This window comes from Natator depressus, chromosome 8, assembly GCF_965152275.1.
Source record: "Natator depressus isolate rNatDep1 chromosome 8, rNatDep2.hap1, whole genome shotgun sequence".
NCBI lineage: Eukaryota > Metazoa > Chordata > Testudines > Cheloniidae > Natator > Natator depressus.
Genome location: NC_134241.1, coordinates 105,656,658 through 105,682,086, shown reverse-complemented (window position 1 = coordinate 105,682,086; position 25,429 = coordinate 105,656,658). Strand labels below are relative to the sequence as shown.

At 60.9% G+C, this 25,429-nt stretch overlaps 1 protein-coding gene across 14 annotated transcripts in view; it reads left to right on the top strand.

Annotated features, from left to right (window-relative positions):
• PTPRF (protein tyrosine phosphatase receptor type F) overlaps window positions 1-25,141 on the top strand; it is a 599,167-nt gene extending 574,026 nt beyond the window's left edge. For all 14 annotated transcript variants that reach the window (XM_074961921.1, XM_074961920.1, XM_074961934.1 and 11 more), the window contains 11 exons: window positions 1,937-2,060; window positions 5,750-5,925; window positions 11,067-11,186; window positions 12,196-12,350; window positions 13,509-13,794; window positions 17,237-17,415; window positions 19,740-19,866; window positions 20,580-20,705; window positions 21,627-21,781; window positions 22,289-22,424; window positions 23,599-25,141. In XM_074961921.1, the coding sequence (XP_074818022.1) occupies window positions 1,937-2,060; window positions 5,750-5,925; window positions 11,067-11,186; window positions 12,196-12,350; window positions 13,509-13,794; window positions 17,237-17,415; window positions 19,740-19,866; window positions 20,580-20,705; window positions 21,627-21,781; window positions 22,289-22,424; window positions 23,599-23,667 (1,653 nt within the window). In that variant the 3' untranslated portion in view covers window positions 23,668-25,141. The remainder of the gene's footprint in view (window positions 1-1,936; window positions 2,061-5,749; window positions 5,926-11,066; window positions 11,187-12,195; window positions 12,351-13,508; window positions 13,795-17,236; window positions 17,416-19,739; window positions 19,867-20,579; window positions 20,706-21,626; window positions 21,782-22,288; window positions 22,425-23,598) is intronic.
• The last annotated feature ends 288 nt before the right edge of the window (window positions 25,142-25,429 follow it).

The window sequence follows — 25,429 nt, the reverse complement described above, 5'->3', positions numbered from 1 at the left end:
GTCCTCTGCTCCCCCAGCCACAGCGCCCCTGCTTGCCGCCGCTGGGGCTGCTTATTACTCTGATGATAGAAGATTACAGGGTTTCTGTCAGAAACATCTGATTACATTCTGCATTGCCCAAACCCCCTATTAGCTCCACTGTGATGCCACGTCTCCCTGCCAGGCCCTGCGGGGGGAGCGCGCTGCCGCCAGGGCCCCTGGGTGGGAGTGATGTGTGCTGTGCCAATGGTGGGCATGGCGCAGGATCGTGTTCGTTCGGAGAGCTGCGGAAGGGCCTGTGCTGGGTGACGGCCTCAGGGCAGCCCCTCTTCAGGATGCCAATACCCCACATGAGACACGGGCTATCCTTTACTTAGGTGCCGATATCAGAGCAGGCACGTGGTGCCCTTAACCGTGCTATTGATCGAAGGGCAGCTGCAGCAAACACCAGAGGGGGCGGTACAGGGAGTAATCACATGGGCTGGTGTTTGCACTTTGTGTTTCCCTGGGTGATCAACAGAAACTGCTGGTCTCTAGCCTGACGCCCTTCCGGGCTTTCATAGTGGTGAAGGACCATTACGTTCATCTGCCTGCCTCATGCATCACACAGGCCATAGTGGGTCCTGCAGCCAGCCCATATCTTGTGGTTGAGCTAGCGTGTGGTTTTGAGAAGGCGCTGACAAGGCTGGTAATGCAGCTCCCAGCGTTTCATGGCATGATTATAGCTGCCTTTTTGCGTGCGCACCCAGACCAGGTGTGGGAATGAGGGAGGCTTTGATGAGGAGGGTCCCTCCCAGCTCAGAGAGACATGTTTGGGACAGGCCTTCACATTTTCTTCTCTTCTGCACGTGAGAAATGTGACTACGAGGATGATGATTTTGGGAATACAGTGGCCAGGCAGCCCTGTGATGGACGGGCCATGTCAGGTACACAGCGTGTGTGTGTTCTGGATGGGCTGTGTTGAGTGCAGGGTGGCCCAGGATTTCGGATGGGTCACGGCAGGTATGCGGGGGAAGGGTTCCGGAGGCTGTGGTGGGTACATGCGGGGGTCCTGGATGAGCCAAGGCAGGGACGCAGGGGAATGATCCCGGAGGGGCTGTGGCGGTTATGCCGGGCAGGAGGTTTCAGCCCCACAGCAGACAGGCTGCGTTCAGTATGTGGGGCGGGTCCCATCAGCCATGTCAGGTGTGTCACGGGCCCAGCTGGCCCCACAGCAGAGTGTTGAGTACGTGGGGGGAATCCTTCGTCAGGGACGCAGACGAGTCGCACGTTTGATTCCCAGCCAGTCCCTAGCATCTGGGCCCTACACATGTTTATGGCCCTGTCCCCAGGTCTGCAGTTTCTTGTCACGCCATGAACTGAAAGGAGAGATGCTCCCACTGCGGAAGCTGCTGATGCAGCAGCTAGTGACCCATCCAGTTTCATGACGTCTCCCAGCAGGAGCCTTGTTCGCTTTTGTTCTTTAATATCCAAATCCCCTGGGCTGCACAAGGCTCCAGAGGCTGCTCGGTTTCCAGGGCTTGCAGTTTGCTGACTGATAAAACCTCTGGGGTCAGTAAGTGTGTGCACGGCCCAGCAGGAGCCAGTCCCTGATGCAGTAATTGAGGTAGAGGAGTTTCTGCTTGGGGGGGAAAGCTTGGACTAGGGAGCATTGGCTGGGAAGAGGAGCCCCCCCCCCCGCCCCATCACACCAGCCAGCCTGCATGCGCTGCAGCAGAGAGGCTGTTTCAGTGACTGTCAGATTGCTCCAGGGCAGGTTTGATTTCCTAGCAGGGCATTGGGATTGGCATCGACTGAGCACCAGCCCAGAGAATGCCTTGCTGCCCCAACCTAGCGGAGTCGCAGCCGGGTGTGGCTGGGTGGCAGGCTGTGGCGTGGCAATCCCGCAACTCCCAGGAAAGGTGCGTCTCCTCCAGACGGCCCAGCGTGCTGTAACCGCCTGTCCTCTCTCCTGCAGTCCATCGATCCAGGGCAGCAGTTCACCTGGGAGAACTCCAACCTGGAAGTGAATAAACCAAAAAACCGCTATGCAAACGTGATCGCCTATGACCACTCACGTGTCATCCTGACCTCTGTCGATGGTAAGCATGGGGCTCGGGGCCGGTTCCAAGCGGTGTCTGAGGGAGTGGCATGGAAAGCCCCCTGTTGGGGATCATTGTAACAGGCAGTGGAGTAGGTTACTCCCTGAGTGTAGCAGGGCAAACAGCCAGGGGAGGGGGGGGCGTGTCCATGCTGCGCCCCAGGCTGCCTGAGGAGGGTCTCGTAGCCAGGCAGGGGCTGCAGACAGCCCAGAGGTGCACTTTGGCTCCAGACCCTGCAAATGTATCTTTCAGGCCGAAGGATAAGAAACAGCAGCAGAATTCTGCTGGCCCCTTCCCCAGCGGTGCTACAGCTGCCCTCCTCGCCCAGGCCCTGCCCTGCCACGCCCAGGCCCAGCTCTCCCAGCCGTGGTGTAACGGCAGCAGACCCCAGTCATCCTCGGGCGGGATCATACCTGGGACCTCTGGAGCCCCAACTGCATGAGCTCAAAGCCACGTGGCCGGACGGTGACTCTGCTCGTTGTGTTGGGGGTGAGAGGAGCTGGCTTGTCAGCCCTGGAGACAGAAGGATGCTGGCCACAGGAGCTTGTTGTCACAGCTCCGCCCATAGTGAGCCCACACCTGCTGCCAAGGGGCTGCGCCTGCCCCTATGGGGGAGTGGAGCAGGCAGCCCGTGGCCTGCCCTGCCCTCCCCCTGCGCCCCCAGGAGCCTCAGAGCGAGCCGTCCCTTTGTGCTGCCTGCTGGACTGTTCCCCTGGCTGGCCCCTCCCAGAACGGGCAGCGCACCCATGTGCCTCTTTCAGCCACGCACCCAGCTGGCCAGGTATGCTGGCTCTGTGCCCGGTGTCTAGGGACCAGGAAAAACAGGTCAGCTCAGGGTGGCAAATCACAGAGGTTAGAAAGTCCTCCTAGGCCCCATCTAGTCCATCCCGGTCCAGGTGCCAGGGCAGGACTCCTCCCTGCTGGACCTTCCTCAAGGTTTTGTCCCATCTAGGTTTGGGTGCCCAAGCGGTGGCTTCAGCTAACCAGGCATGGGAGTGCTGCATTTCCAGCCCCTGCTGCAAGGCCCAGCGAAGCCCAAGAGCTCTGGTGTGAGAGGCAAGCACCTGAGTGCTGATGTGTGTATTGCGCAGCGAGACCAAACGCTGACCCATCCGCCTCCCGCTCTGTGCATAGGAGGCTGCTGAGCTCTCTGACCTGCGCTAATGTTTGCTTTGCAGGTCCTGGATGCACAGCGCGCGTTGCATTACAACACCCACTCACTCTTGTCTGTCGCACACACAGAAACACTCCAGCACCCGAGCACGTGGCACAGCCTGCTGGCTGAACGCGTGAGGGGATCCCAGCTAATTATATGCGGGCCCATGTGGTGGTGAGGCTGGAGCTCACTTGGGATGCAGGTGGCCATGCAGCCTGGTCTCTCTTCATCCCAAGAAGGAACATCTCTCTAATGCCACTGGGCTGCTCTTCCTTTGCAGGAGATTCATCCTCTTCCCCGTAGCAGTGTGGGGCTCCCCTATACCAAGGGGCTGAGCTCTGCACTGGGAACCCGCTTTCTTGGAGTGACCCTGGTCCTGTAAGCTGGTCCTGTGACCAAGCCATTCCCAAAGTGCCCTGCCAGCTCCCTCTCCTTCACTGCAGGACGCGGCAGCCAGGAAGAAGAGTCCCCCATGTGTTAGCGCGGCTGGGCCAAGGGGGAGCCAGCACAGAACTCCGGCTGATCTGGTCTCCAGGCTCCAGATTGCCAGGGTGCTTCTCCTCCCCCCATCCCCGCTTCTCTTCCACTGATTCTGCTTAAGGCTGCTGGGAATCTGCACGAGATTCTGCAGAGCCCTGTGCCAGGTGGAACTAATCCTAAGCCTCCTTTAAAGGAAAATGTGAGCACGCCCTCCGTGGGAACTTGGGGATCCCTGCTGGGTCCTAGACCTGGTGCTGAGGGGCTGCCGCAGCCCCCGCCAAGCCAGGTGCTCACATGGAACTCCGGGGCAGAACTGTATTACATTTGACTTAGTAACTGGGGGTTTGTGTTTTAAGGGCCTTTCCAGGCAAGAGCTTTCCACTGGAGGGGCATGTGCGGGGGGGGCATACGGTGGGTGCTGCAGGGGGGGGCACTGTGCTGGGGGCAGCTGGCAGAACATAGAGGAGGGCAAGCTTGTGGGGGGTGTGGTACAGGCGGGGGCCAGCACACTGCGGCCAGAGGAGGGCGAGCTTTACACATGGGGGACACCGCTTGCAGGGGGCGCTATATGCTGGTGGCAGCCTTCGGAGGCCAGAGGAGGGTGAGCTTTACGTGCATGGTGGGGAGGCTGCATGCGGGGGGCAGCGTGCGGAGGCCAGAGGAGGGGGAGCGTCGCGGGGGGCTGCATGCGGGGGGCTGCGTGCGGAGGCCAGAGGAGGGGGGCTGCAGGGGAGCATCGCGGGGGGCTGCATGTGGGGGGGGGCAGCGTGCGGGGGGGGGCAGCGTGCGGAGGCCAGAGGAGGGTGGGCTGCAGGGGAGCGTTGCGGGGGGCTGCATGCGGGGGGCAGCGTGCGGAGGCCAGAGGAGGGGGAGCGTCGCGGGGGGCTGCATGCGGGGGACAGCGTGCGGAGGCCAGAGGAGGGTGGCTGCAGGGGAGCGTCGCGGGGGGCTGCATGCGGGGGGCAGCGTGCGGAGGCCAGAGGAGGGGGAGCGTGCGGAGGCCAGAGGAGGGGGAGCGTCGCGGGGGGCAGCGTGCGGAGGCCAGAGGAGGGGGAGCGTCGCGGGGGGCAGCGTGCGGAGGCCAGAGGAGGGTGGCTGCAGGGGAGCGTCGCGGAGGGCTGCATGCGGGGGGCAGCGTGCGGAGGCCAGAGGAGGGGGAGCGTCGCGGGGGGCTGCATGCGGGGGGCAGCGTGCGGAGGCCAGAGGAGGGTGGCTGCAGGGGAGCGTTGCGGGGGGCTGCATGCGGGGGGCAGCGTGCGGAGGCCAGAGGAGGGGGAGCGTCGCGGGGGGCAGCGTGCGGAGGCCAGAGGAGGGTGGCTGCAGGGGAGCGTCGCGGAGGGCTGCATGCGGGGGGCAGCGTGCGGAGGCCAGAGGAGGGGGAGCGTCGCGGGGGGCTGCATGCGGGGGGCTGCGTGCGGAGGCCAGAGGAGGGGGGCTGCAGGGGAGCATCGCGGGGGGCTGCATGTGGGGGGGGGGCAGCGTGCGGGGGGGGGCAGCGTGCGGAGGCCAGAGGAGGGTGGGCTGCAGGGGAGCGTCGCGGGGGGCTGCGTGCGGGGGGCTGCGTGCGGAGGCCAGGGGACGGGGAGCGTCGCGGGGGGCAGCGTGCGGAGGCCAGAGGAGGGGGAGCGTCGTGGGGGGCTGCATGCGGGGGGCTGCGTGCGGAGGCCAGGGGACGGGGAGCTTTTTGCATGTTCTCCTTTGCAAACAGACACGAGAGAGCGTGAAAGTACCAGAGCAGCAAAGCCGGTCCCGAGGTGCTGAAAGGCCTAGCGAACAGCAGGCCAATGTGAGACGATTATTTCAATCTGTTGCCTGGGGCTGCCCGTGCTGCCCGTGACTTCCCTTCGTGTGTGAGGTGGCAGCTGCCTCTGCTTCCGTGTTGCCTGATTGCTCTGGTAACGTTAGTTCGATTGTTCCAGGAACCCGCTCTCCATTCGCGCGCAGCCCTCCCCGGACCTCTGGGGAGGCCTGGCTCAGCGTCTCCCAGGTTTGTCAGGAGCATTGCAGTCGCGCTGGCCCAGCAGCAGTAACCCGGCTCCCCTTGTCTCCACAGGGGTGCCCGGAAGTGACTACATCAATGCTAACTACATCGATGGGTACCGGAAGCAGAATGCTTACATTGCTACTCAGGGGCCCCTGCCAGAGACGCTCAGCGACTTCTGGAGGATGGTGTGGGAGCAGAGGACAGCGACCATAGTCATGATGACCCGGCTGGAGGAGAAATCCAGGGTACAGGGAGCTTGGGGTGGGACGTTTCTGACCCCAGTGAAACACGGGTCACTGTTGCAGGCGCAGAGTAGGAACAAGCTTCTCTCGGGGCTGGGGGTGACCTCAGGTTTTCAGTGAGAGACTGCATGGGAGGGAGCAGCAGGCCTGGATCCAAACTGCTCTGAGTAATAGCCCCCCACCCCACCCCTCACCCCCGCTGGCCTCCCCTGTCTCCCCATCCCACTCACATGCACGCACTAGCCTCCGCCCTCCCTCTCCACACTCAGGTGCCACCCCCACCCCCGCCTGCCAGGAGAAGAATGCGAAGCTTTGCAATAGGAGTGTTGGGGCTGGTCCCTAGGCCCCCTACCCCTGGGCGCCATGTCCCCGCAGAAGCAGGGTGGTGAGGCTGGTAAGGAGCATTGTAAGCATTGGGCAGACTGCTAGGGCCGCGGCATCCCCATGCTGCGGAGCTGCTGGTGGAATCTCCTTGCAACGACCAGGCTGATGGCCAACGCAAGAGAGCTGCAGGGATGGTCCCATCTCACTGGGCTCGGCTCCTGGGGCTGCAATGCAGAGCCCCCTGCGGAGCCAGAAAGGAAGGAACAGGGCCTCCTTTGGAGATGGGCGTGTGGCTGCCCTGCCCTGCGAATGGCACCTCCCTGCCCGTCTCTCTCCTGACCCCGTTTTCTCCCAGCGGCGAAACCTGAGCCTTTGCGTTGCCATGCCAACCGCAGGCAGCGGGCCGGTGCTCAGGCTGTGAGCTGGGGCTGCAGGAGGGGAGAGCGGGGGGGTTGGGTTCAGCTAAAAGCCAAGCTCTGCGGCGCTCTCCCCGTCCAGAGCCCCTGCGCACGGCTGGGCTGGGAGGGGCCCAGAGGCTGGCAAACAAACTGCTTTCCCCCGGGGCCCAAGCGGGCCTGGCTTCAGGCTTCCCCCGGCTGCTGAGACCAGGCCAGCTCCTCGCTGGGCAATTGCCAGTCCCTCGCTAGAGACAGACGTGCACACAGGTGCAGCTTTGTGCCCCCTGCGGGCCCTACGGCACCTGCCCCAACGCTCTGCCGGACTCTGGGCTGAGCCCCCCAGGACTGTGCACACCGAGGGAAGCAAACAGACTGGAGCCCTGGGATTTCTGCTCCAGCTCCATCCAGCGGTTGCTGTGTGGGCAGAGGCGCATCCTGAGAGGAGAAGGAGCCGCAGCTGCTAAGGGCACCTCTGAGCAGGGCCAGTGGCTAAAAACACCTGAGTGGCCCTTTAAATTTTTTTTTTTTTTAAGGTACATTTGAGGTGTGAGAAAAGCCCTGTTTGGTGGCTGACTAAATCACTGTCATTTCACTTTTAGGCTGGCTGCTTATCAAAAGGCACTGCAGGGTGCATGCTTCTCTATAACAGGTGTCTTTGGACCCTGCCAGCACCTGTCTGCCCCCTGCTTCCCTGCTACTGAGACGTGCCTTATCGCCCCCTAACACACACACTGGCCTTGCCTCCCGTCCTGGATGCAGGGCACGGGGCAGGCCCTGCGCTGGGCCTGTGAAACCTCCACCACCAGAGCCAGGACGAAATGCCGTGGGGAGCCCTGGGCGCTGGCTGCCACTCTGCCAAGTCCATGCAGCACTGCCCCTCACACCACGAGAGAGACCGTCCTGCCAGCCAGAGACCGCCTTTCCCATCATCCCCAGCGAGACAGAATCCAGGGGCAGGAAGTGGGGAAGGTATTGGGGTACACCTGAAACCGGTTACCCACAACAGTACTGTGACTACCCTACAGCAGCCCTGTGCTGGACAGGAGGAGTGGTACTTCCCTGCTGACCCGGGGGGCTGAGAGAGAAGGAAACAGGGCATGCGGGAGGGAGTGGGAGGGGATGGGGAGACTGGCGGAAGGATGGGGGTCAAGGAATCGCTTTCCCATGAAGATTCTCTGGATTGTATTTCCTTTCCCAGTGTTCCCTGGTGAGAGATCTCCCGACCCCCTCGATTTGGGATTCAGTCACTCCCATTCAGCCTCTTCCCTTGTCGTCTTCTCCTTCTCGCTTTCCCCGTCCTGCCCCATTGCCTTCGGAAACAGCTTGCCTGGAGCTCTTCTTGGACTCCGCTGGGAGTCTGGACAGCCTCAGCCGGCTGGTTCCCTTTGCTAGGCACCGCTAGAGACTGGAGGCTCAGCACAAGACCGCGGCTCCAGCTGTGTAGCCTGTGGGCCAGGCGCTGGGGCTGTGGAGCCGGGCGCACGATGCGGAGCGGGCTTTGCCTGATTTCTGAGCCGAGAGCGCACATCCCGCCAGTAATGCCATGTGGAGATAAGCTGACCTGAGGCCAGCCGCCGCTTCGCAGCCCTGCGGGGTGAGAGTGCTTTAAAGGGCTCATGGGCTCTGGAAAGGGGGGCATGAGCTGCAGAAAAAAATCTTTAAAGACCATCAGCTTTTATGTCAGCAATCTGAGCCAGCTTGATGGTCCAAATCATCCTCCCTTTTCATGTTCGCACAAAGCAAGAGCCACATAAAGGACCGAAGCGTCTGGCTCGGGCAATTTAACTGCCTTCAAAGCTTTACAGTCAGTTTCTGAATCGTTTGGTGGTGGTGGTGGTTCAGAAACACATGCCGTCGTTTAGCTTTCCCAGGGTGCTGAGCCCTGGCACTTCCCACCAGCTGCCGAGAGATGTTACCACTGGCTCCTGCATGCCCGTCAAATACCCTGAGAGCACACCCCGGCGGCTGCTGTGGGGCTCCCCCTCCCACTTTGCCGACAGTAGCACCGGAGCAGGGAGGGAAGATGGGGCCTGATGCGCTCCTCACCAGCGACCCTTGCTGCGCGGGCACAGGCTTGTCACCTGCTCTGTGGGCAGACGGGGCCGGGTTGCCTTCCGTGGCTGTTGGGCTCACTGAGGCAGGAGGGGCCACTCAGCAAAGCTGGCAGTAAATGTCTGTTCAGGATATTTGCATGTTCCTTGTCTTAATGAGAAGCGAGCGCTGCCAGAAGAAACCGTCTCTTATCGGCTTTAGTGCCACAGTGTATCGGCTTCTGCATAAAATTTACAGAGCTTGAAAATGGGGCATAAACATTATGGGTAAATTTGGCAGAAAATGTGACTGACTCTTATCTGGTCATGAATAAATAATTTTCAATTACCAGCCCCAGCGCTGCTATGAGCCAGACACAGGGTGCTTCAAAAGTTGGGTTTGTGTTTGTGCAATCCCAGCTCCGTGGTTTCCACGTGTCGGGAAGAGAAGCTGTCTCACGAGGCTTTCCAGTCTGTCGCTGTGAGAGAGACCGCTGGCTGGTGGGGAGGGCGGGCAGCAGATCTCTGGCCCTGAAGTTTACACTCTAGAGACGCTGAGAACCTGGCTCAGATTAGCCAGGGTTCACTTCCTCCTGGAGCCAAGCTGAGTGGCTCTGTGCTGGCTGCAGCTGCCACTGACCCGTGAGGATAGGATTAGTTTAGTCATGACCTCAGCGTTCGTTCTACAGCCAGTCACCATAAAACAACGTTCTACTCCATGCCCGGCGAGGGGGAGAGATCCGCGCGCTCAGCTGTACACGCAGCCTGGGTCTCTCCACACACTCTCCACTGGGGCATCCTGAGAGAGGCTGGAATCTCAGCACCCACTCTCTAGGCATGCAGCCCCCTCCACATCTTCTTTTAGGGGCAGTGCAGGCTTGGAGGGAGATGGGGCAGGAACAAACCCTGCGTGCCAGGACCTCGCCAGAGACAGAAGTGGCTCAGTTGAACTGAAAGAGGCAGGATGCCAGCATCCCCAGTGCCATCCCTCTGTCCTTTCGCCTGTCCCAAAGCTCACTGGGCTTACAGTGCCATTCCACTGATTCTAATACATCCTGTTCCCCTTCCCACACGGCCCTTGTAAACACACAGCTAATAATTACGTTTGACAAGCCCCAGTGAGCTTCCATTCATTCCCCTCTCCTAGGGCAGGCACCCGGGTCCCGTGCGGCTCACAGGAGTGGGAATGAAGTTCCTGTTGTCAGCCAGGCAGCTGCTGGCTCAGCTGGGTGTTGGACTCATGTGCAGAATTAATAGGAGCCAAGGTTTGGAGACAATCAAGAACAAGAGGCAGCTTGTAAAAACCAAACAGTCTGAATAGCTGAGTAGGGGGAGTGAAGCTGGTGCCCCGGGCTGGTGAGATGAGGGAGGGGAGCAGGTGCCCGTGGCAGCCTTCCTTGCAGTGCAGAGAGTACCGGGCCTAGCACGCAGAGCAGCCGGGCGTGGAGCGGTGCGTGCTGGGACCTGTCACTCCCACAGGGCCTCGCCACCTACCAAAGGTGGGTACAGTGACGCTGGCATGGGGGCACTTGAGGGAGCAGGCTGCGGAGCTGCTGGAGGGCTGTGCGCTCACCCCAACTCCAGCCTCAGAGCTGCAGGAGACTCCTGTTTCTTCTCTCCCAGCGTGGGGGAGAAGGCCTCTGGGCTGGTTGCAGATTGCTGGGTCACTGGCTGTGTCTGTCTCTCACTCCCGCTGCCCTTTCAAGGGCGTACTCTCCGGCCTCTCTCCTCGCCTCCTGACACTTCGCTGGTTAGCAAAGAAAATGGCTTCCAAGCCCAGAAGAGTGGTGCCCTGCGGGGCCCAGCTCCACGCCTGCAGCGTCCCTGTGGGGCAGGGCTGGTGGCCCCCGATCATGCCATGCCACAGCAGGGTCTGGAGCAGACGATTATAGGCTCTGGGTAGGTGCCTGCAGATGGGGAGGCCGCAAGTGCGCTCCTCTGCAGACCCCAGTCTTCCCAAAGAGCAGGTAGAGAACAGGAAATTATAGGGGAGAGAAATTGCTTTTGCATCAGTGCCTCTCCTCTGCACTCATTAGCATCCTTGCTGCTGTCCCTGCATTCTGTGCACCAGGCACCTGGCCACCCTGATCATTCCTGCACCAGCGAGCTCTTCCCAAAGTAAACCCCCCTTTGAATGTGGGCCCAGGGGAGCGCATGCTGGCACCGCCAGGACTCAGAGCTGCAGTGGGGGGACCCAGGACAGTGCGCCTCAGGGCGCTTTGAGTTCCCTACACCGCAAACTGCATGTTACATTCAGGGAGGCTGTTCAGCCCTGACCCAGGGCAAGGCACTAACGGGAGGTCCCGCGTCCTGGAGAAGCCTCCTGCAAGAGCCTGCTCCCAGTCCTGAGCCCTGGCCAAGTCGTGACCCATCTGTTTCTGTCATGCTGCAGGTGAAGTGTGACCAGTACTGGCCAGGCCGGGGCACAGAGACCTACGGGCTGATTCAGGTGACGCTGCTGGACACAGTCGAGCTGGCTACCTACACCGTCCGGACGTTTGCACTCTACAAGGTAATGGGGGGCTGTGGCTGCTCTGCCTCTGGCCTGGATGTGGCTGTGCCCGGCACGCCTGGCCCTGGGGTTAGCCAGCCCCACAGAGGCCCATTACCAGGTCCCTGGCTGATCACACAGCTGGGCTGTTTGGGCAGAGACTGGCTCGCACCCACAGAGCTCACACCCAGCCTATGCAGGATTTTGGCCAGAACACCTGCCCCTGGGCTGTGCATGTTCGCTCCCTGGTGCAGGACGATGGGGTGTGCTAGCCCTGAGCTTCTCTCCACCTGGCAGAGCGTGAAGCTGGAGCTGCCCGCCCCGCCAACTGCTCCTCTCCAGCCTGCTGCATTCCTTAGCCATGCCAGTGGAAACCCCCCGAAGAGGCAGGCTTTGCAGCCGGCTGAGTCTGGCTCTGCAGGGCCCTGCACCCAGCAGGTTGAGGGTCCCCATGCAGAGGCTGACGGCACTGCTACACAGGGGGCTCACTCACTCCCCCAGGCAGGAGGCTGTGGGGGGTTGCTCTCCAGGAGATGGCCACCTTTGGCTGCCCAGCTGGCTCCCCAGGGAACTGCGTGTGTGCCTGGTCCATCGCAGGCCAGATTACCCCATCTGCGAGGCTCCAGCTCCCACTGTCCCCATGCTTAACCAACCACACATCAGTGGAGCGATTAGAGCAGGGAAAGTCCTGCCTTCTCGTTCCTTTGTGTCTCAGTTTACCCACCTGGGGTATGGACACTGGCCCATCCTTGTGCGGTGCCGAGAGCTGTTCCCCTTCTCTTCAGTGTGATCCAGATCCATACAGCGCACACGGCCCTTTCCCCAGATCAGCTGTCTGTGCTCGGGGGCCTCCATCCCCTGGACTCAGGGGCATGGCTGGGGTCACTGTGCTGAGGGGGCATTTGGCCCTTTGGCATTTGTGCGGGTGTTGAACGCCCACAGTGACACATAGCGCATTGTTCCATGGCTGAGTCCCCGCAGAGACCAGCTCGTTCCCAGCCCCGGCATGTCTCTTTGGGTTTCTTGGCAGAATGGCTCCAGCGAGAAGCGAGAGTTACGCCAGTTCCAGTTCATGGCGTGGCCGGATCATGGCGTGCCGGAGTACCCCACCCCCATCCTCGCCTTCCTGCGCCGGGTGAAAGCCTGTAACCCCCCTGACGCTGGGCCCATGGTTGTCCATTGCAGGTAAGAGTCATTGCGGGAGGAGCTGCTGTGTTCTAAAGGCTGCAGGGGGGTGCGTGTTTTAGCTGCGAGATCCTTGAGCTGCTGTAATAAAACCGATTTGGCTTTTTCCTGCTTAATGGTAACGTGCTTTCGCTGCAGACTGGGCTGTGGTGATGGGATGCATCCCCTGGGGACCCCAGGGCCAGTGTCTTCGCTACTGGTGGAGTTTGCCTTGTGGCTCCACGGTCAAATGAAACAGCTTTGCAGTTCTGATCAGAGGTGCAGAAGCCACAATTCTCCATGAGAAACAGCAAACCCAGTTTAGAATTGCAGCATGCCCAGAGCTGCCCAGCCAAGGGGATTCCACACACCGATGCGCATGCCCCCGCACAGAGCACTTATTGTAGGTCTCCACGAGGGGTGAGAAGGGCTGTATTTGCTGGAACTATTAGTCCACTAAGAATCCGCATCTTATCTGGCCTGAGATTTATCTCCCCCAGCAGAGTGGGGACGATCAGCGAGGGGGGGGCTGTGTTACTCCCAAACCACTCCATCACCACTGCACTTGCAGATGCCTTGGAGACAGGATTTAAAGCTCTTCCTTCGTGCCCAGTTTCAGAGTGGGGTATAGTTAAAACCCATACATGCCACATAAAACCCAGTTACAGATCTGACTGGACAATAGCGAGGAAGTGCCCTGGCTCCGTATCTCTGCCTTGCGTTCCTGTGTCAGGGCCCATGGCTGCAGCCTGTCAGGGTGAGCCCAGCAGAGATCACCCCTGGCTAACGCCCTCCCGCATGCAGCGGCCAGACATAGAGATTTTCGGTCTGGGTTTCCATTTCCCAAAGCGCCAGCCAGGTGTGTTCTGAGCCCAGGTGCAGAGTATTAAACACAAAAGTGCACAACCCCCTTCTCTGCCCTGGTCGGGCTCTCATTGTGCGGAGGGAGAAGTGTAGACACAAATGAGGGAAAGGGCTTGCCCGGGGCCATGCAGTGACTTCGGGTCATGGCCGGGATTAGAATCCAGGTCTCCTGACTCCCCTGCCTGGCGTTTAAACCCTCGTGGTGTCTCTGCTGGCTGCTCCCTGGAGGGAAAGGGAGCCCAGGGAGCAGGGCTGAGGTGGGAGAGCTCTCTGGCAGGGCAGTGCTAACTCCTGCACTGTGCGGTGCTCCTGCAGCGCTGGCGTGGGCAGGACGGGCTGCTTCATTGTCATCGATGCCATGCTGGAGAGGATGAAGCATGAGAAGACGGTCGACATCTATGGCCACGTGACGTGCATGAGATCTCAGCGTAACTACATGGTGCAGACCGAGGACCAATACATCTTCATCCACGAGGCCTTGCTGGAGGCAGCCACCTGCGGCAACACCGAGGTACCCGCACGCAACCTCTTTGCTCACCTCCAGAAGCTGAGCCAGGTGCCCCTGGGCGAGAGCGTCACTGCAATGGAGCTGGAATTCAAGGTAAGCGAGCAAACATCCGTGCCCCCCCCCCCCGAAATCCCCTGGCTTGCGCCCTGTTGGTGCCAGGCTGTCCGTCTGTCCCGCACCCCTGAGAGCAGCCAGCAGCTAGCTCTGGGCATGGAGGGAGGGAATCTGATTGTGCTGGGTATAATGGTTCTTTTGTTCATTTCCAAACCAGGTAGCAGCTGTTAAAATCCATTTGAATTGTGGCGTTTGGGGCTGCCCACACTTCCTCCCCGGCTTGGCAGGGAGGATCTAGAAGGCAGATGCAAGAGTCTCAGCAGCACATTCTGCTCTTGGTTCACAGTGCGGCTGGAGCTGCATCTGAAACCAGATGGAGATTGTGTGTTCAGGATAATTGATGTGACTGTGAACAACTTGTCTGGAAACAGCTCCAGTGTAACTATCAGAGACATTTATAGTCCCGTCTTCGTGCTGCTGAGCTCGGTTATCATTTAACCTCCAGTTAGGGCGTCAGGCCGTGGTGACAGCAGCATCCGAAGGAACACAGGAGTAGGGTTTTTAAAAACAGCCCACCTGCTGCTGAGAGTGTGTGTGTGTGACTGCCTAGCACAGATATTTACTACAGCCGTGGTGATGGAAACCAGCTCTGATAAGTGCCCATGTACTCCTATGATGGGCATTAGTCCAGCAGACGCATGCAGGGGAATACAGCTCATGCAGGGAAGCAGCAGACCATGCAGGCTGTGAAACGAGCTGCTGGAGTTCTGCTTCGCCCTGGGAATCTCCTCCAAGTGCAGACAGGGCTGGAGAGGCCAGACATTGACTTCTGTGAACACAGGGAAAGGCAAAGCAGCTTCATCCTGCGGTCACCAAAGCAACTGACAATGCCTTGGGCATTAGCTCAGTCTCCACTGAGCCAATAAGCAGGAGTTTCTGTCCAACTAAGTCCATCCGTTCAGGGCTGGGGCACGTGGGGAGGAAGAGAGGGGGTATTTGCACATCTGCCAGGTCTCACATGTTTAGAAGGAGATTCCCTCGCTCTGGATTGTGAAGTGAGGCTCTTTAGAAAACCTCTCCCTTCTGGGAGGATTTTGTATCTGAGAGAGATTTTAACCCTCCATCCCTGTTCACGGGTGCGTCTACACTGGCACGGGGGCGACTCCCTGCCCCAGGGGATGTACTTGCACTGCCAGGGAGCTAGGGCACTAAAACGACAGTGTAGCCGTGGTGGGGAGAGCTGCGGGAGGGGCTAGCTGCCCCGAGGATGTGCCTAGGCTCTCAGGCGGGCTAGTCTGCCCGAGGCTTTGTTGGTGCTCGCTGGTGCAGCTCTTCCAGCTGGGGGTCACACCTCCACTCACAGTGTAGACAACCAGTGCTGCGGCCAGATGCCCCGTATTTGTGCACAGTGAGCCCTGCCAAAGAGACCACTCGGGGACCCACACAAACTGGTTTCTGAACAGAGGAGCTCTTCTAAGAAAGGTGGCCCAAAATCGGACTCCCTTTGGAAGGAAGCCTTAGGGCAGCACCAGGAGAGAGCTGCCTGCTAAGGGTGGTCTCGTCGACACCCTTCCTGTGTCCATGTGGGTGCAAGAGAGTGTTCATCAGCATGGGTGGGGGGACTGTGTTACTCCCAGGTCCCCCTTGCTGGCCCCTGAGCCATTTGTTACTGGGGCCAGAGAGAGAGTGGTTTGTGGTCCTTGCCTGTAAACCCAGGTACCGCACTGACCACAGCCACTGCTGGGTGTGAAGGCAGCCCCAAGACGTGACCTGAAAATGTCACCGATTTTACATTCCATCGTCATGCTCCCAGGGTGTGAACATGAGAACAGGGAGGGGGTGAGTGGGCGGAGGGCAGGCAAGGCCATTAACGACCAAGGAAGATCCCTCCTCCCCCGATGCAGGGAAACAGTGCACACGCGCCAGGTATTGTGGCTGCAGAGTAACAGCTCCGCTGGGCTCTAGTTTGCAGCCGCCTTGGGCTGAGTACAAGGCAAAGCCCCCGAGCTCGAGGGAAGCAGGCGCTGTGGAGGCGGGGTGCTTGGCAGTCTGCACAGAGCAGCTAGCGCAGTCTGGAGGAGCATTCTCTGCAGCCAGCGTTTCACATGGCTCAGCGATAGCCACTGGTGCTCCAATGGGATGGAGCTGGCATTAGACACGGGGAATGAGTAGGGCCAGCTTGGCCCATGCTGCAGGGCAGTACTCGGTTCTTGAATGGAAACGTTCCCTGTCTCCAGGGAGGGCAGCCAGCCCCAGGGATCCCCCTCTCAGGGGACAGCATCTGAGGGCAGGACCGGCCACGGGCTGGGAATTGGGAGAGGTTGATTTTTTGAACCAATGTCCCAGTTCCCGGTGCCAGGGCGCAGGCAGCAAAAGCCTTTAGATGGCAGCTATGTGCCACCCCCCGGCCCAGCTGCTCTGCGTGTGTGGGGCTGTGTTCAACGTTTGCATTAATGGTCTGGAGGATGGTGTGGATTGCACCCTCAGCAAGTTCGCGGATGACACTAAGCTGGGGGGAGAGGTAGATACGCTGGAGGGCAGGGATAGGATACAGAGGGACCTAGACAAATTGGAGGATTGGGCCAAAAGAAATCTGATGAGGTTCAACAAGGACAATTGCAGAGTCCTGCACTTGGGACGGAAGAATCCCATGCACCGCTACAGACTAGGGACCGAATGGCTCGGCAGCAGTTCTGCAGAAAAGTACCTGGGGTTACAGTGGATGAGAAGCTGGATATGAGTCAGCAGTGTGCCCTTGTTGCCAAGAAGGCTAACGGCATGTTGGGCTGCATTAGTAGGAGCATTGCCAGCAGATCAAGTGAAGTGATTATTCCCCTCTATTTGGCACTGGTGAGGCCACATCTGGAGTACTGTGTCCGGTTTTGGGCCCCCCACTACAGAAAGGATGTGAACAAATTGGAGAGAGTCCAGCGGAGGGCAACGAAAATGATTAGGGGGTGGGGCACATGACTTAGGAGGGGAGGCTGAGGGAACTGGGGCTATTTAGTCCGCAGAAGAGAAGAGTGAGGGGGGATTTGACAGCAGCCTTCAACTACCTGAAGGGGGGTTCCAAAGAGGATGGAGCTCAGCTGTTCTCAGTGGTGGCAGATGACAGAACGAGGAGTAATGGTCTCACGTTGCAGTGGGGGAGGTTTAGGTTGGATATTAGGAAACACTATTTCACTAGGAGGGTGGTGAAGCACTGGAATGGGTTACCTAGGGAGGTGGTGGAATCTCCATCCTTAGAGGTTTTTAAGGCCCGGCTTGACAAAGCCCTGGCTGGGATGATTTAGTCGGGGATTGGTCCTGCTTTGAGCAGGGGGTTGGACTAGATGACCTCCTGAGGTCCCTTCCAACCCTGATGTTCTAGGATTCTCTCCGTCCCCCACCCCCTGGCTGCTCTGCACATGGAGCTGCTCATGCAGGCGTGACTAAACCCCCAGGCTCCCGCATACTCCTGACCCTCCTCCTCTCCTTCCAGCTCTTGGCCAATTCCAAAGCACATACCTCGCGGTTCATCAGTGCCAACCTTCCATGCAACAAATTTAAGAACCGCCTGGTGAACATCATGCCGTACGAGCTGACCAGAGTCTGCCTGCAGCCCATCCGTGGGGTCGAGGGCTCCGATTACGTCAACGCCAGCTTCATAGATGGCTACAGGTAAGAGTCACCAGGACGCATGGGCCCATCCCCTCGTGCCTAGGAGCAGCTGGGACTGCCCATTGTGGGCGATGGGCTCTCCCGTCTGCCAGACGTTGCCTTCTGGTGCTGGATGGGAATGGAGTGGGTTGGATTTGAGTCCGATCCTGTTTCTCTTCATTGCGTCGGGATCCGGGCTGGGGTCAGGTACTGCATGACAAACAAGCGTTAGCCAGAGCGCCCCCCTTTCTAGCTCCCAACGTGTGCACTCTTTGCCCCGTGCTGACAGGCACTTCCTGGGGTAACTGTTCCCACCCTCTATAAAAGCTCAGCACGGGCCCCTCTGCTGAGAGCCCCCGCTCGGTATCTGGCCTCCCGGGAAGCCCAGTTTAAGCTCGGCAGTAGCCAGAGCAGCCTCTGCGAGAAGGGGCCGCTTGGCAGTCAGCAGCGGCCGGTCTGCCAGCGGAGCTCTGGGAGGATGCAGGCGAAAGCTCGGGACAGGCAGGGCTGGAGCCAGGCACCAGTGAGAGCCTCGCAGCAGCCAGCTCTTGGGGACGCTCTGTACGTAGCATGAGCAGGCAATCGGTGTCCTGCGTGACACGTCCCTGTGGTTCCATACAGCGTCTTCCCGGCTCCTGGGCACCGGTGAAGGCAAGGCAGGGCAGCGGCTGTGCCAGCTGCACCGAGCAACAGCCTCACCCAGCCACCGGCCCAGGCACAAAACCTCCCCCAACCCTTTCCCTTGGCATTCAGCACAAACTAACGTGCCACTTACCCACCAGAAACTGGGCCAGCAGGTTCCTGCCTTGGGTCCCGGCTGCTCGACACCCGAGCCAGAGACTGCAGGAGTGGGAATGAGTGAAACCCTGCCACGTAGGATGCCAGGGACCAGGGGGTCCCCCCAGCCCGGCCCAGGCACTGCTCTCAGGGAATGGGCAGGCGGGGTCAGCGTGCTCCCAGCACTGCAGCCTCTTGGCTGGCTGCTGGCCCGAGAACAACCTGGGCCCAGGGCAGTGAATACAGTCAGTCCTGGAGTGCTCTGAGGGAGAGGACAGGCCGCTTAGAGCTGCATGGAGCCAGGTGGCAGCGGGCAGAGCTGGCCGCCTCCCTCTCTCGTGCCCTGGCACCAGTGCAAACGCCAGCTGCAAACCGGGCCACTTGTGGGGTGGGCGCCTGGGGAGGGCTCTGCCCCGGGCTGCCTTCCAGCGCCAGGCCTCGGTGTGCGGCGCCCCGGTGCCCTGCCCCCCCCCAGCGAGCGAGGCTGTTTGTTGCATGGAGGTACGAGTGCCAGGGCAGCAGGTGGCACCGTTTCAGGGCCGACCTGTCGCCTCCCTGAAGGGCTCTGTTCTCCCCTGCCCATTCCTCGGAACGGAGCGATCTTTCCAAGGTTGATCTAACACGATCAATGGGCCCCAGCTCCTGCAGGCATCGCGAAAGCTGCGTCTTTATTAGCTCCTCTGTTTCTTCCTGCCCCCTTACTCTTCATGCTTCTGGTGTTGTCTAAACCCGCCGGAAGCAGCAGCCGAACGGTCACTGGTTTGTAGCCCCAGTGGAGAGACTAAATGATAGAGAGATTCGATGATGGGAAGTGCCACAGGCCCCTATTCTGAGCTCTCCAGTGCCCCTTAGTGGTGGAAACATGAACCGCTCCTGGTTACCGACGCCCAGGGCTCAGGAGTCTCCTCGGTCTTGCTGATTGCTGTGGATTTCCCCTGCACTCACTGAGCGCGGGGCATGGCGGCCACTGGGGTTATCCTGGCACAACAGCTCGCCCGTGTAGTGCCACCGGAGAGCAGCGCCTGGGCCTGCCCAGCTGCTTCCCTTGTGGCGACGTCTGGGGTGATCAAGAGGCATCTCGGGGGCCAGTGCCCAGCTGCAGGGCTAGGAAGGCTGGATGCCAATGCTGTTGGTGGCAGAATCAGCAGCCGAGCCCAGGCGTGGCCGTGCGACGCCCTGGGGATGCTGGGGAGCAGTGTGCAAAGGGTGGTTGTCAAGGGGACAACAGGTTCTTGGTGGCTCAGGGACTCCTCTCCCTCCCCAACCCCCAGAGAGTCCAGCACACAGAGCTGCATCCGGCATGCCCCCCCTCCACCCCGTGGGCACTGCCCACGGGGACACCCTCCCACCGGGACACCCTCCCACCGGCTCTCTTGCCCCCCACACTGGTCACTGATCTGGCTGCCAGTCCCTCCTCCCAGCTGGCGCAGAGCCCCGTGCCCAGCTCGGTGAATGCTCAGGGCCCAGTGCTCTGCCCCATGTGGGACGGATGCCTGAGCCCCTCGGGGGGGTGGGCTGCCTGGGGACCCCTCGCCGGCTGTTCTGAGGGTGGCTTGTTCGTGTTGCAGGCAGCAGAAAGCCTACATTGCCACGCAGGGGCCCCTGGCGGAGACCACGGAGGATTTCTGGCGCATGCTGTGGGAGCATAATTCCACCATCGTGGTGATGCTGACCAAGCTGCGCGAAATGGGCCGGGTACGTAAGGGCGGGGGGGTGAGGCTGGGGGGCGGGCCGGGGAAGGGGGCCGGGTGAAGGCCCACGGAAGAGCCGTGCTGCCAATGACCTGGGCCGTTTCCTGCCGCTGCTGGCTCTTTCCTTCCCCTGTCCCCTGAGCTGTTGCTGCGGGGCCTGTGCACTCAGCAGCAGAGCGTCCCAGCCCGGCTGGCCCCGCGCTAGGGTCCCGGAGGGCAAGGCTAGCCTGGGCCCAGCAGCTTGGGAGCAATCCGTTGGGTCGCTGCCCGAGGGGTGGAGATGCCCTATGGGGACATGGTTCTCTGTCCCCGACTGCTGCTGCAGCCCTACGTCAGCGAAGGCTCCCAGCCCTGGCTGGCCGCGACTGCTTCAGGGCCAGGGCTGTCCCAGGTGGAGCCAGCTGGCCGAGGCTGCACGGGGGCTGGCAGACAGCGGGTTAGCAATGGCATCCCGGGTACACTCCCCACTGCACAGGGTGATGGCCCAGCCCCTAGCCAGGCCAGCTGCCCTCGCTGGTCTTGGGAACTTGGCCCAATTCCAGGCCCGGATCCCGCAGTGTTCAGAATTACCTCCCCATAACCGGCGGTGACCAGGAGGGGACCCTGCCCTGGAGAGCGTCTTGTGCGGGGGATTGGGGAGGGGGCAGGGCTGGGGATACGCAGACCCCCGGGGCGAGGACCGGGCTTTGCTGCTCACGCGTCTCCTCTTGCTTGCAGGAAAAGTGCCACCAGTACTGGCCAGCGGAGCGCTCCGCCCGCTACCAGTATTTTGTGGTGGACCCCATGGCAGAGTACAACATGCCCCAGTACATCCTCCGCGAGTTCAAGGTCACTGATGCCAGGGTGAGTGGGGCCGGCGGTGCTCTCGGGCATGTCCCTCCCATGGGAGCCACTCGTCGGGGCCGGGATCGCCTCGAGGGCCCAGCAGGCTGTCACTCCTGGAGCGGTTCTCGTCTCTAGGGGCAGGAGCCGGCGGCCTGGCTGCGTGTCTGTGCTGGCCCTAGCCCCATCCCAGCACCCCAGCAGTGACAGAGGCTGCCAGGCTCCTGGGCTGGGGCTGCGCCTTCATCTGAGTCAGGCGTGGCTGGGCAGAGCCAGTGGAGACCTGCCTTGCCCCCTTCGCCCTGGTGTGCCCACTGGGCAGCGCTCGGTTACATTGGGGTCAGTCAGGCGCACCCAGTGCGAGAGGAGAGTCAGGCCCAGAACAGCAGAGGGGAACGAAACCTGCCCAGGTCGCCTCTCCAGCTCTGCGGAGCCCGGCCCCTGAAGGCACAGTGAGAGCCCGGCCCCCCCGAGGCACAGCCCGTCCCCGGCCCAGGAGCCCACCCCTGGGGCTCTGCGGAGCCCGGCCCCTGCGAGGCACAGCCAGTCCCCGGCCCAGGAGCCCACCCTGGGGCTCTGCGGAGCCCGGCCCCCCCGAGGCACAGCCAGTTCCTGGCCCAGGAGCCCACCCCTGGGGCTCTGCGGAGCCCAGCCCCCCCGAGGCACAGCCAGTCCCCGGCCCAGGAGCCCACCCCTGGGGCTCTGCTGAGCCCGGCCCCTGTGAGGCACAGCCAGTCCCCGGCCCAGGAGCCCACCCCTGGGGCTCTGCGGAGCCGGGCCCCACCGAGGCACAGTCAGTCCCCGGCCCAGGAGCCCACCCCTGGGGCTCTGCGGAGCCCGGCCCCCCCGAGGCACAGCCAGTCGCCGGCCCAGGAACCCACCCCTGGGGCTCTGTGGGCTGGCACGTGAGCAGGGCCTAGACAGATGCCTCCTTCCCTGCAGGATGGGCAATCACGGACCATCCGCCAGTTCCAGTTCACAGACTGGCCCGAGCAGGGAGTGCCGAAGACTGGTGAGGGCTTCATTGACTTCATAGGGCAGGTGCACAAAACCAAGGAGCAGTTTGGCCAGGACGGGCCCATCACGGTGCACTGCAGGTGAGTGCTGGCCGGGCTGGTGCAGGAGGATTCCTGGAGAGCAGAGCACCCCCCGGAGACGCTGTCCTCCACAGAGCCATGAGGGGTCCTGCTCAGCAGTGCTCCCTGGCGCCCTCCGTGGGGCAGAGCTGGGACCGGCAGGGGGAACTGCAGGCTGCCACACAGGACACTGCGTGGAGCCTGGACCCTCAGCAGGCCCCATGGCTCTGCAGGCTCAGCACCTCCAGCAGAGCCAGTGTGCTGGGGAAGGCGCATGGGGAGCTGCAGGGAGGCCGGGTGGTGCCCACAGGGCCGGGCAACAGGAAGCAGAGGCCCCCGAGAGTCTCTGCAAGCCCCTTCCCATCCAACATGTCCTGCACTGGGCAGAATGGGCCTCGGGGGCCCAGGTGGCTCAGTGACGGGGCAGGGCTGTGGGGGGGCGGGGCCCCAAAGCCACCATCCTGGGGACCTGCGTCCCTGGGGCCAGGGATCTCTGCTGACAGTCCCTCTGCTCCTTGTGCTGCACAGTGCCGGGGTCGGGCGCACGGGAGTGTTCATCACGCTCAGCATAGTCCTGGAGCGCATGCGCTATGAAGGGGTGGTTGACATGTTCCAGACGGTGAAGACCTTGCGAACGCAGCGACCAGCCATGGTGCAGACAGAGGTAGGTGCCCGCTGACTGAGGGCAGGAGCTCCCCCAGGATGGGAGCTGGCTCCCCTCCAGCCCTTGCTGGGGTGTGCCCGGAAAAGGGAGACAGCCAGGGGCCCGGTGCTGCCCTACATCTGTTTGAATGGTCTCGTTTCAACAGAGCTGAATCTGGCAGCAGGTCCCAATCTCTGGCCAGCCCTGGGCTCCAGGCTGGATCAGGAAGCCCCGTCTGCGCATAGTTCACAGCCCCGGTGGGAGGAGGGTTCTTGGGCTGGGCTGGGGCGGGGGGTGGGAACTGGAATCCCGCTCTCTGCTCTATGCTGTGCCCCACACTCTACCCCCAACCTGCCCCCACCTGGAGCAGCCAGGCGGGTTTGCAGGCACAGGTGTGTCTGTCCAGCTCTGCAGGTCACGGCCAGGCCACTGGTTAATGTCTGGCGTCTTGCTGCTTGGGCCTGGGCAGGGAGGCAGCAGCTGCAGCCTCACTGGGGTTAGTTCTGAGCCACCGGCCTGTCGTGACCCTGGCTGTGCTTGGAGATCTCGCTCTGAGCTGGGAACAGCCTGTCTGCGGCAGGAGGGCTGCCAGCTGCATGGAGAGCCCCTCTCCAGGGCCGGGCCTGGCGCTGCTCTAGGGACAACCAGAGCGGGGAACCAGCAGCAGGCCCCGACTGTGTCAAGCGGGGTGGCCAGGGCCCCGGGGGGCACCTTAACCTCTGACCCTTCAACCCCCCAGGGAGGGATGGCTCCCGGCCAGATCCTGCAGGACAGCCCAGCGCATGCCACTCTCCCTGGGGCTTGGGTGAAGTGCAGCCTCCATGCTAACGTACCAGCCTGAGCTGGGCTGGGCAGAACCGCTTCGGGCAGCACCCCAGACCCCATCCAAGGGCCCCACCTGGCCCCCGCCTTGCAGGCTGTTCTCACTGCGCAGAGGGCGACGGGGCCAGAGAGACGCAGGGGCCAAGATGGCACAGGGCGTCTGGGGCAGAGCAGGTCTCCCGAGTCCCAGGGTAGTGCTCTAACCACTGGGCCGCCCTGCCTCCTAGAGCTTGGCCGTGTGCAGAGACCTGGGCTGGGGACGGCACCTTCTATTTGCTCAAGCTGTCCCCGTGGTGAGTCCCCTGTGCCGCGCAGCGCCCCTGCCTTCTGCACAGGGCACCTCCCTTCACACGCCTGCCCTCTCTCCTTGCAGGACCAGTACCAGCTGTGCTACAGAGCGGCGCTGGAGTATCTCGGCAGCTTTGACCACTATGCAACGTAACTAGCGCTTCCCCTCGTCGCAGTGGGAATGTCTGGGAGCGGAGAGGGTCCTTCTGAGCCACAGCTGCCATTCTTCAGTCCTGTACAGATCCTGCTGCTGCTGAGGCAGCAGACCTCTCACGACCAACCAAATCTGACCCCTGCATTCGGGAGCATCGCCCCCTGCTGAGCACAGGCGTCCGACTCCAACAGCATTTCCAGTGTCCCGTCCAATTTCTGCTCACTCGTCTCCCTCTCGCCCCCCTTGTGCGACTGCATTTCACAGCCAGGCTTTAGGTGGATGGAACGGGATCTTTTTTTATCTGTAAAATAGTTACTCGTGTTTTTATGACCCTTTCTTTGTTTGCTAGTCTGACCATCTGGCTGGGGCAGAGCTGGGTCCGTCAGGCCTTCTGGGGGTTCCTTTCCTTTGGCTTTTCTTTCTTCCCTTCTCCCGTGTTCGGATCCGCCCCTGCCTTTGGTGCTGCCCATTTTAGTGCAGCCCCCTTGGAGACCCCCAGCAGTAACTGGCTCACAGTTCCAGACCCTCTCCATTCCCCATAGGCTGCTTTTCATCCTCTGTAGACTAGAAAACTTCACCGAACTGGAGCTAAGCTACTGAGTCTTTTTGTATCTGTTTTCCCCTTGTTTCCTGTGGGGGGGAAGGGACTTTGGGTCGCGGGAGAGACGACTCCAGCGCAAGCTCGAAACTGGTCAGTCCTATTAAAGTGCGCGTTAACCTGTTCGGTGCCCATGTGCGTTGGCAGATCCCGACCTGACGTGACTTGTCGGCACTGCTGCGGTTGTGAGAGACCCGACATCCCGGACTCCTGGCTGGGGGGTGTCTCACTGGGGAGGGGGCGGGGCCACAGCAGAAGCCGACCGCGCAACGCGTCTCGTGATGCGGTTGTGCGTGTGCAGGGAACTCTCACCAATGAATGCATCGCCGCACTTCCCAAGGGAAGGAGCACAATTTCTAGCCGCTCCCGCAAGGGGGCTGCGTGGGCTATTTTTGGAAAATGGGGTACTTCAGGGAAGGGGCAGCGGGGGAGGGGGGACGTTTTCAGAGGTTGGATGTATCTATAATTTCTGCTATCCTGCAAATGTTTAAAGTCATTAGAATATTGTACTTTCTGCTACTTCAGGACGTTCTAATGAACCAATGTGGCAAGTCTACTGGACTTAATTTAATGGTACTATATCTTACTACTCCTTATTCTGTCACGCTTGCACTAAAGATGGGGAGAGCCGCCCTCTCTCGAGTGCACAGAGTTCTCAATAAAGGTGGTGGAAGGGTAGCTAATTGTATTATCAAATGTATTCTGAATGCTAAGAATCTGAGCGATGGTGAAATCAGCAACCCAGGGTGGGGATATTGGAGGACACGTTCATTTTTACGGTGTGGGTGCATAGTGCCGTAGGGGTCACTGGTGTATACAGTCTGTTTTCTATTTGTTAATAAAAAAACAAATCTACAGCATCATTGCATAATTCTTGATGTTAATAAATTTGAATAATCAGGTTTCATACAAGCTGGTCTTGCTGCCTTCTTTGTTCAGCAATAAACAGAAGCCAGGGGCCTTTCTACAGTGGGCCCTCGTCAGCTCCCACCCTTACGGAGCAGGCAAGCTCCCCGGGCTGCAAGGGACCAGGGCTGGGGTGCTGCTTGCAGGGACGGAGCCCTCAGGGCCTCTCCCTTGCAGCATTCCCGGCAGCTGGCTGGGCCTACAGCGGAAGTCGTGGAGCCCAGCCTGGCTGAGAACAGATGAGCAGGGGAAATGGGG